The sequence below is a fragment of the Betta splendens genome, chromosome 22 (genome assembly GCF_900634795.4).
Source record: "Betta splendens chromosome 22, fBetSpl5.4, whole genome shotgun sequence".
NCBI classification, from domain to species: Eukaryota; Metazoa; Chordata; class Actinopteri; order Anabantiformes; family Osphronemidae; genus Betta; species Betta splendens.
In genome coordinates this window covers 7,501,944-7,511,737 of record NC_040900.2, presented here as the reverse complement: position 1 = coordinate 7,511,737, position 9,794 = coordinate 7,501,944, and the positions used below count along the sequence as shown (strand labels likewise).

At 42.6% G+C, this 9,794-nt stretch overlaps 1 protein-coding gene across 1 annotated transcript; it reads left to right on the top strand.

The window, feature by feature from the left end:
• The first annotated feature begins 137 nt into the window (after positions 1-137).
• On the top strand, positions 138-9,735 carry cdan1 (codanin 1). The gene is made up of 28 exons (XM_029138494.3): positions 138-275; positions 1,509-2,203; positions 2,287-2,487; positions 2,691-2,881; positions 3,053-3,169; positions 3,250-3,328; positions 3,458-3,578; positions 3,704-3,813; positions 3,911-4,000; positions 4,112-4,187; positions 4,365-4,570; positions 4,736-4,865; positions 5,060-5,203; positions 5,372-5,538; positions 5,672-5,753; positions 5,850-5,939; positions 6,026-6,080; positions 6,342-6,478; positions 6,595-6,698; positions 7,014-7,163; positions 7,261-7,324; positions 7,520-7,598; positions 7,678-7,901; positions 7,998-8,105; positions 8,193-8,256; positions 8,351-8,562; positions 8,713-8,820; positions 8,916-9,735. Exons 1-28 carry the CDS (start codon positions 198-200, stop codon positions 9,036-9,038), a joined length of 4,005 nt encoding a protein of 1,334 aa, XP_028994327.1. The 5' UTR covers positions 138-197; the 3' UTR covers positions 9,039-9,735.
• Positions 9,736-9,794: the final 59 nt, after the last annotated feature.

Genomic DNA, 9,794 nt, shown 5'->3' with positions numbered 1-9,794 from the left:
CAGCAGTAACCTATTAAATAAATAGTCAAATCATTTCCCAGTTTATGTTCCGGTTCTATTATCTTCAGACACTAGAGATAAAGCAACATTAGTGTCTCTCGGCTGCACGTGGTCGGCTACGTCACTCGCAGTACGTGACTACGTAGCCCCGCCCCTTTATTTTCGTCACTTCGTCCGGCGCGCATCTCCAGAGCAGAATGGCGGCTCTTTTGGAATCGCTTCTGTTGAAGAAAGTGGACAATAAATCGGTTTTGGAATGGCTAAAGAATGTTGAGGTAGGTGTGAATCAACCAGGGGCCTTCCGATAGTAGCACGTCCCACTGGCTCGTCCATGTGTCGCCTGTTTTGTTAGATGACATGTCTCGCAAATGGATGTAAACAAAACTTTTAGCGGGCGTGCTAGCGAGCTAGTGGAGCCTTGAATGCATGGACTCCGCAGGAACCGCTAGGGTTACGTTACTCTGGAGAAAACAATTCACATCATACCTGCCTGTTACCGTTATTATCCCTGATATATAATAAATGATGTGCTGTTTAGCTAAATGTCAGGCATCGCATTGTTAGCATATGCAACTGGCTATTTGCATTTAAATCGTGACGCTGTCTCAACATTCAACATTCCAAAAACTTTATTAATCCCAGAGGGAAATTGCTTTGCCCACTGCTTTCACAGATAAAAAGGAAGATTGGAAATAGCAAAAAAATATAATCATGACAGACGGACATGTAATATGTATAAATACACACATATACTGTACATATGTATACACATATCCCCACATAATAAAACATACTGGTACACACACGCACATCAAAGTACTTTGTATGCAGTGTATGCACATAGATCTCCTTTAGATTGCTACAGATATATATACACGTATATATGTATACTACACAGATACAGGTCGATCCTTACAGAGAACCTAGGGACTCCAGGATCAGCCCCTCAAAACCCATCATGATGTGTGAGGTCAGAGGCAAGGCTCTGTAGTCGTCGAGGACTCTGGGACGTGGCGTCTTATTCACTGGCATAATGCATGACTTTTTCCACACACAAGGAACGCTTTTCAGCTGCAGTCATTCAACACCCATCCATCTTTTTTAGCTCCCTTCTCACCGGGTCTGCTGTGATGATATGTGAGGTGGGGGTGGTCAGGAGGTCTATTAAAGGAGTTATTAAATCCCTTGGCCCTGTCCACAGACTCCTCAGTCACCTGGCTGATGGACTTCACTTCACACTTCCCTGGTGTTGTTGTTTTGAAGTCTGTGTTTCAGTTTCCTCCTGCCTCTTTCCTCGCCCTGATTTTGACTGACAGCACTCTCTGGACACTCCAAGCTGCCTCCCTGTCCCCTGACCTGAATGCTACTACTAAATACTAAAAGATTATTATTCTAGTTACAGTTTGTTTATCATAGATGTATTAGCATTGATCATAGGAGCCACATTGACTGTATAGATGCTATATTTTTCATTTTTCCCACATTTAACTAGCTTTGTTTTTTAACAGGATGGTGACAAACTGTCATTCAGTAAACCTGGGGTGACCGTGCACAAACAGGAATTTGTCCCTTTTCTCTTGAACTTCCTGAGGGAGCAGAGCAGTCAAGTACTAACCAATGGCCCTGCCACGCCAGCCAAGACCCCCAGTCGTCCTAAGCCTCCTGCTCAGACTCAAGGGTTTACTGATAGGAAGAGCTGCAGGTCTGCTGGAGGTGGAGTTGGCTCTAGGAGTGCCAGCCGGGTTCAGCTTTTTACACCCGCCACATCTGAATCGTCTGGAACTGATTGGGATGCTGTTGGCCAGACTGGGTCCCACTGCCTGAGTGGAGTGAGTGCCTTCAGCAGTCCCTCTTTTACCACAGCATGCAGTCCAGCTTTCAGACCCCAAGGCTCTGAGCGCAGGTCTGGCCAGAGGATCAGTCTTGGGGACTATATAGTTTCTCCTCCAGAACTCCAGCACAGCCCTAACTTCCAGTCACAGAAGGGCCGTAAAAGAAGTAGTGGTGGCGCCCCACCTGGGGGACAAGGGAGACGTGGAGGACATCACAATGATGAAAGTGGTGGGCGGAGGACAAGTAGAGGGGGGGGAGGAGTAATATCCAGTAGAATAACTGAACAGGTTTCACCCCCAAAAATGGAAAAGCTTAATCTTAACAACTTGGAGGATTTCCCTCCGGTTGGGTCATCAACAGTTTCACCAGCGTGAGTCCACACACCTTCCTTATAAATGTGTAAATAGAGTTGATTTAATTGATTTTAATATCTAACTTTTATTTAACCTTCAGGGCTTCTAAACCATCTAGACGCATAAACCCAACACCAGTGAGTGCAGAGCGACCACATTCCAAACCAAAGACCTGCTTCACTTCCACCCCGTTCAGTAAACCATCTAGTCCCCCACCAGGAGTGGAGGCGCTTGAGGGACTGATGTCTGTGGGCAGTCCTCTGAGCTTGCAGGAAGAGAGGGAACTACTTAAGCGAGAGAAGTAAGTGGAATTCCAGAGGTAGTACTAGTAAAACAGGAACCCCTTTGTGTAGAAATGTATGACATAGAAGGTCAGGATATTAATACACAATCTTGCCTGTATCATAAGGCCTTTACCAGTAATGATTATATTACAGCTAGTTATATACAGAAACATGAGCTCTTTTGTTTCAGGTTATGTTAAATTTTATGTTTTTCCAACAGAAAAAAGCGTGCCCACCAGTTCAGCTCCCCTCCGCCGCCACTTTTGGAGCCTTGCACTCCAACAAAGTCAGATCTTAGGGCAGTATCTAAAGTTACACCAGATCCTCAGACATGTTATCCCGAGCCATCCAAAGTCACCTTTTGCTTGGAACTGGATCTCCTGGCAGAGCTGTATTGTACCTGCATTTCTGGTAAATAACCACAAGAGGTCCTTGTTGTTCTAAAAAAAGAAACTGGAAAAAAATATTTTGAAAAAATATGAATGACTTTGCCATATATTAATATAATTGAAAACATTGACTGAGGAAGTGCATCAAAAATAATAAGTCTTAAGAAGTCAAAATGTTTTTTATTTTTTACAGAAAATCTAGTGCCAAACATCATCTTGGAGCTTTTCTTTGTGATGCAGTTGCTAACTTCTTGGCCCACTCACAAACACGATGATGATAACCAGCAAAGTCTGTGTAGAGTAAATTCAGGTACGCAATAAGTTAGTATTTTATTTTAGTCTTTCAACTTCAAATGCCCCTTTTAAATGCCCCTTATTTTCTGTCTTTAGATGTTTTGGAGAGATGTTACTTACGAGAAATACACAACTGTGTGTATTTTGCAGTAAAGGTTCTGGAGGATCAGTTTCAGTAAGTTGCTTTATTTTTTGTTTCCCATTGTCGTCAGTTATGACGCTGTCTTTCATTTAGTAAATTGGCGTCTTCTTTCACACTCCGAGTTAATTAATACTCACGTCTACTTTTTTATGTGTGTGTCAGGTTGGTGTCTCATTTGGACAAGTGCACACTGCGTCTGCTGGCAGAGAATGAACGAGTGGCATCTTTTTCTCCAGAACTCAGGGACCGTCTGACTCAAGCGCAGGATAGAAGCACAGCCAAGGTTAAACACATGTACTTTGTTTCACAGGTGTAGGTGATACAAAATAAAATAAAATTACATTATTGTATTTCAGATAGATTTATGCAATTTCTTTCCTGTTTGTGAGCATGTTGTTTTTTCTTTAGCTCTCTCCATCAGCCTCTACTTTTATCCACTCAGTCCCATTCCAACCTGCTACTGACAACAGGTCCAATTTTGGTAGTGACAAGGCCTTCCACACTTTTAAAAAACAAAGGTATGTGATGAAAGACAAAACAAATGGTCATACTAAAAATACAAAAACATTACGTTGAATTAGACCATAACATCTTTGTGGTTTTGTTTTAACTCAGAGATATTTTTTATGAGCTGCTACGAGAATGGGAGGACTTTCACAAAGAACCAGGGTGGAACTTTGATTCTGTTCTTGGTAGTAGGATAAGGCAAGTCCAGTTTTTTATCTGCATGTTTAGCCTTATGAAATTGAAATTGTGGGTGTTATGACCATGTCCACTTTTTGTCTGTGGTCTTCATTTTTCATCTTATCTTGTTAGAGGGATGATGAGTCAGCTGACCTCTGCAGGGACGCATTCCCACTTTGCTCGTCTTTTCCTAAAGCAACTTGTTCAGGTAAATACAAATATTAGAATGTTATTATGTATTCATTTAATACATTTCACATTCAATTGGTGTTTATTCTGCAGTGACAATTTCCTGGCTCTGTCTTCCACATCCGGAGAGATTTGTCTTTTAAACCAAAAAATCTTATTTGTCACAGTAATGTTCCAGATCTTCTGTTGTTTTTAGATGTGTAAATACCCAAGTGTCAACACCTCTCCCGGAGACTCGGCTGATGCTGACCTGCTGGGCATGCTGGGAGCGGACAGCTTGGGACGCCTGAAGCGGCTTGAAGAGCGTCTCATTCAGCCTCATGGCGTCATTGGTCCCTGCCCTCCTCCATCTTTCCCTGGTCAACAAGAGTTCTTCAGAGACTTCCTGCAGACAGCTAGTTGGTGAGATAATTAATTCACCCGCAAAAGTCAAGTTATATTGTCATATCTTATAGGTTCTAATGTGTTGGAGGAGTGCACATCACCAAAGTTATGCTTTGGAGCTATATTAAACAGGAACTCTGCTGTCATTCTGTGATCTTATTTTCCTTCCATTTTGTGTTCCAGTTGCCAGCTGAACCAGCACTTGCAGGACAGCCTGTGCCAGCAGCTTCTCCAGCTGGATGAGGTGTCCATCCTGAGCCCCCCTGCTTCCACAGGTGAGGGAGAAGAAGAAGACGGGGACATGGAGCAGCAGGTATACTGTCAGAGAGATTATTAGTGTCATTGGTATTTGGTTAAAATAAAATATGGATGTCAGTTTAGATCAAGCTGCTTTAATATTCTTTCCATGTTGCTGAGCAGCCAGGCCTTATCATTAGTAGGACGAAGAATTACAAACATTCCAGACTAACAGATATGCTGTTAAATTATTCTGTGACTTGTTTTCAGGATGAGAAGCAGCGGTTTGCCTCAGTGCTGCTCCTTGCTCGTCTACTGGCTAAGTTTCTGGGTTTCATTTCCTTTCTACCCTATCAAACCTCTGAGAAGCCATCCAAGGAGATACAAGACTCAGCCATAATAATGCGCAGCACGGTAAGAAGTGATCCTAGCGGAGGCCTGGTTTGACTAGAGCAGATAAAAGCACGATAACCTATTCATGCTAAATCATTTTTTGATTCTCTACTTGTTCAATATCAGCTGTGGGACAAATATTAACTTTATCAACCAGTCATGCATTTCTTTCCATATTTGGTCTGTCAGAGTGTCCCTGTGCTGGATGTCTGTACTGTGCTGAGGAAAAGCATGAAGAGGAGACGCACCATCCTGACTGTACCGTGGCTTGTGGAGTTCCTATCTATGCTGGATTTTGTTGGTCCCTTGCTGCTCTGCTACAGGACCGCACTGGCAACTCTTCTTCTCCTGTACAGGTGAACAACACACTTTTTAGACATATAACACTGCGATCTCTGAGATCTCTGTTGGCTCATTTTCTGTTTTGTAAAGGTTTGCCTCTTTCAGACATTCTTATGTTTTGTGAAATATACTTTTGGATGCTTGTAGGAGATTGCTGCTGAGAAGATGTGGAGAAATCTGCTACTTAAATAAGCTTCTAATGGTTTCTGTGTTAGGATGGCTTTTCCAGGTAAGGCATAGTACTTTAGTTACCCAATCTTTGGTATAGAATCATATTACTGTTATTACATCTATAAGTTAATCACCTGGTTGTGCATAACACTAGATCCCAGTTATACCAGAAGACATTTTCTTCACCAATGAGCTGGCTGAGGTGCCTGAACTGGAGGATAGCAACACAAGTGGTGCAGGACTTGTAAGTGAAATACAAATCAGTGTAGTAGGTGTATGTAGATTAACATTTTGTTATATTTATTTTATATTTTTTGGTTGTTTTTTTAGGACTGCATTTTGCTTGTGGATCAGCAACTTCTCTATACATGTTGTCCATTTCTAGGTGAGTATACGTTTTGTATTAATGTACTATTAAATTTGATCTACACAGTTTTCCAAAACATTTATATATAATTTTTAATATCATTTTGCATATTTCTGTGCAGTAGAGGTAAAGGTTATTGACCTAACTTAATAGAGAGATTGTATGTCACATCTGTCACTTATGTTTATCACAGATTAAGTCACAAATTATCTATGTGATAGGAAGAGACACTTTATTTGGAACTTGAGTTGATGCTCTGCCTTGGTTTTATCTGTCCAGGGGAGTTTCGTAAGCTCCTAGCAGCATTTGTGTCTGGGAGCACAGCCAAGAGTGGAGGAATTATCCGCAAGATCACTCCCACTTCTGCTGAGCTCAGGGATACGCCAGCTGCCAACAGGCTCCAGCAGAAACTGCAGGTGAATCCACAGGAGATGGAAATGGAAATGTAACATGACATCATTGAATTGCCTGTCCACGGGCACTTAAATCATCTTCACCATTACTTACATGTGACACCTTTACTTTTGAAAAGGTGGATCTCGAGCAGGCCTTCTTCCACAACCAGCCTCCTTCATTGCGTCGCACGGTGGAGTTTGTGGCCGAGCGGGTTGGCTCCAATTCCGTCAAGCATATGAAGTTAGTTTCACTCAGCTGAATTCTGCAACCAGGCATTCATGCCTCTCTGATTTCTAAGTAATACATTTCAGCTGTTTCCTTCAAAGTTGTTTAGTTAAATCAGTGGAAAATACCCACACGAGCAGCTAATTAGCTGGAAACTTGGCTTCGTTGCCTACCCAAGATGCAAGTGACGGCTCTAACAGTCCAAATTTACCAACGTGATAGGGGTGACTGGTATAAATGTGCTAACTTCTGTACATGTGTGCCATGAAACGTGTATTATAGCAACTGGGGGGGTGTGTGTGCAATTTTTTGTGTGTGGATGTCATACAGGGCTACGTTGGTGAGTGAATTGGTGGAGAGAGGAGAGAAGATGCTGAGAGATGGACTGCAGTTGTCACACTGCAATCCTTCAAAACTTAATGACTCCATCTGTGCTCAGTTGTGTGATGCTGGATTAGAAGCTCTGACAAAAGCCACCAGGTACAGCAGCCTTATTATAAACTTCTAGTAAAACTATTTTCAAATGACTGATTTGTTGTTGCTCTTAAAATCATAATTTGTGGCATTTTCTTTCGAGATTTTGCTGTGAGAAAAGTCCTGAAGCTATACGGATCTTGCTCCCTGAGGAGACCTCCCCTGCTGTAAGACCTGAGATAATCATTGTGCTACAATGATACTTGAATGTTGGAAGAATTGTCAAAACATATCACATCTAGTTGACAGGTTTTGTTATGTGGCTACATCGAAAAGTAGAAGTAACTTCTACATGTTTTTCTCTCAGTGCATGAGAGAAAAACATGTAGAAACTAGTGTGTGTGTTGTTTTCGTATCTGCAGGTCCTGATGACATCTGAAAACATCACCAAGCGTCTTGCGACAGAAAAGGCCTGCAGCTGGCTCTCTGCAAACATTACAGGTACAAAAAAACGTTCAGTGACACTTGAAATGTGAAGAAATATGATACTCTTGTGACTTTGTGCTTTCTCAACATCAAGCGCTTATAAGGCGAGAGTGGAAGAGCAGGTATGACCGTGTACTGAAGGCTCTAGGCAGCCCGGTGTCGCCGGTCTCTGGGGATGTGGGACATGCTGGGGTTGGGCTGGTCACTCAGGAGCAGTCCACTCCCAAGAGGAAACAAGGATGTGAGAGAGCGGCTGCCTGCCCTCCACAGTGCAGCCACAGTGCATCACTGCCCTCAGATATTTTAATTGAACTGAAGGTAAACTAACATTTTAATGTACCGGGCCTTTATTGTCATCATTACAATATTTTGTTTTGCTATGTATCTCAACACTTGTCTGTGTTTATTGTCTAGGAGCTCCTGAGCATTGCAGTAGGTCCCAGGACTGATGAGGAGTTGCCAACTAGCTCTCAAGTCAAAATACTGCTCCAGAAAGTGGGAGACACTCTGGCCTGCAAGAAGGTACACGACTGCAAAACAGCACTAGTGCTGGATTTACTGGTGTTATTTATGCCTATATTGATGATGGCCTTTTATCTCCCCGTTTAGTTTTTAACTGTGGTGTCCGAGCAGATGCTACTGAATACCACTGTTTTACTGGCCTGCAGACTGGGTAAGAGTGCAGGCTCTTGAAGACAAACTCACTTAGCCTACGTGATGTACTCTACAATGCAATAGACCTGAGTGCATATTGTGTGTCTGCTCAGTGTCTGCGGAGCTGCCGGTGCTGTCGACGTCCGGGTTCAGCGTAGGCGTTGAGGATGTCGTGGATCCTGGTTTGGGGTCAGATCCTGCCGTCAGAACTCTGCTGGAGCAGCTTGCCGAGCTGTGGGGAGGAGACTGGTGTTCCTCTGTCCCTCTCCACCTGCTCTTCACCCCTCTCACCGTCACTGCAGTGCTGAAGGCTAGTGACACTGAGGTACTAACACAGCTGTAATGAACTCTGCATCTATTTGTGATTATAATATTTTCTTTGAAGATGTTTTGTTAATTTCCTGTTGCAGTCTGACATCACAGATAAGATGAAAAGTCTTAAGGTTTCAATAATTTTTTTCATTTTATTTTGAAGTGGAACAACTACCTATTCCTAGTGAGAAAGCTGGTTGAAATGGGAATCATGGTTGAAGAAGAGGTCATATCTCATTGGAAGAAGCTAACAAACTTGGCTCTGCCAGTTGTAAGTGTTAACCTCTTTAATCATCATCAATTCTCTGCAACTGTTTCTATCAGAGGTTTGACCTCTGTCGTCTCTTTCTTGTCCTTTTCTTTCAGGGACTGATAGAGAAATTTCAGCATCAGTCACAAAGCATGAACCCCACCCTGCCTCTAGCCGAGATGCCGAGTCACATGGACAGGCTGCAGATCTCGCACCAGACAGTGGAGGGCGCCACTTGACGGCAATAATATCACCAAGTATCCTACAGCATTTCAGTGTGGATCTGTTTTTGAAAAGAGACAGCTGGCTCCCCTCATGGTGGTTACCATTTTCCAGTGCAACTCATCACCAGTGTTTCACAGCCAGCAAAGACTTTGCAACTTTTGGACTTCAACTTTTTTTTTAATGTGTGAAGTGACAACAGCTTTTTATAATTCACCCAGTCTTGCTTGTAAAAGCCAGAAAACCTATACAGTTGTACCTAGTAGTGTTGCTGCAGTAGCTTCCAAGGGATCCTTTATTCTGAGTATTGGAATGAGCCTTTCGAACAGTTAGGATTACAGGACACAAAGCTTTTACAGCTCAGGATGCTCTGGCTCTGTAAAATGTGAAAAAAGTCCCTAGACTGGTCCAATTCAACCAGACAACTCTGAATAAGAGATGCTGCTGGACATTTCCTGCAGTAGATTAAAACCTATTTTTAACCGTCCTCCACACCACGAAAGACGGTTAAAAGCGCTGAGCACTTTCAACGCTGCCTTCGACCGCCACAACTAGTGAGTTGCATGTTTATTTCATGAATGCTCCGTGGCATTTGTGGTTGTTTTAGTTCACGTTGAACAAGCAATGAAAATCTCCTGCTGCTTTTTTAAAAATGAAATTATTTTATATTCCCTCAATTTCAAACGTATAATAATAAAGCTGTATTGTGGTTCAGGTGTTTGTTGTATGTGGTGTAATAAACGAAAGCTTTTCATATTACACTATATTAGGGG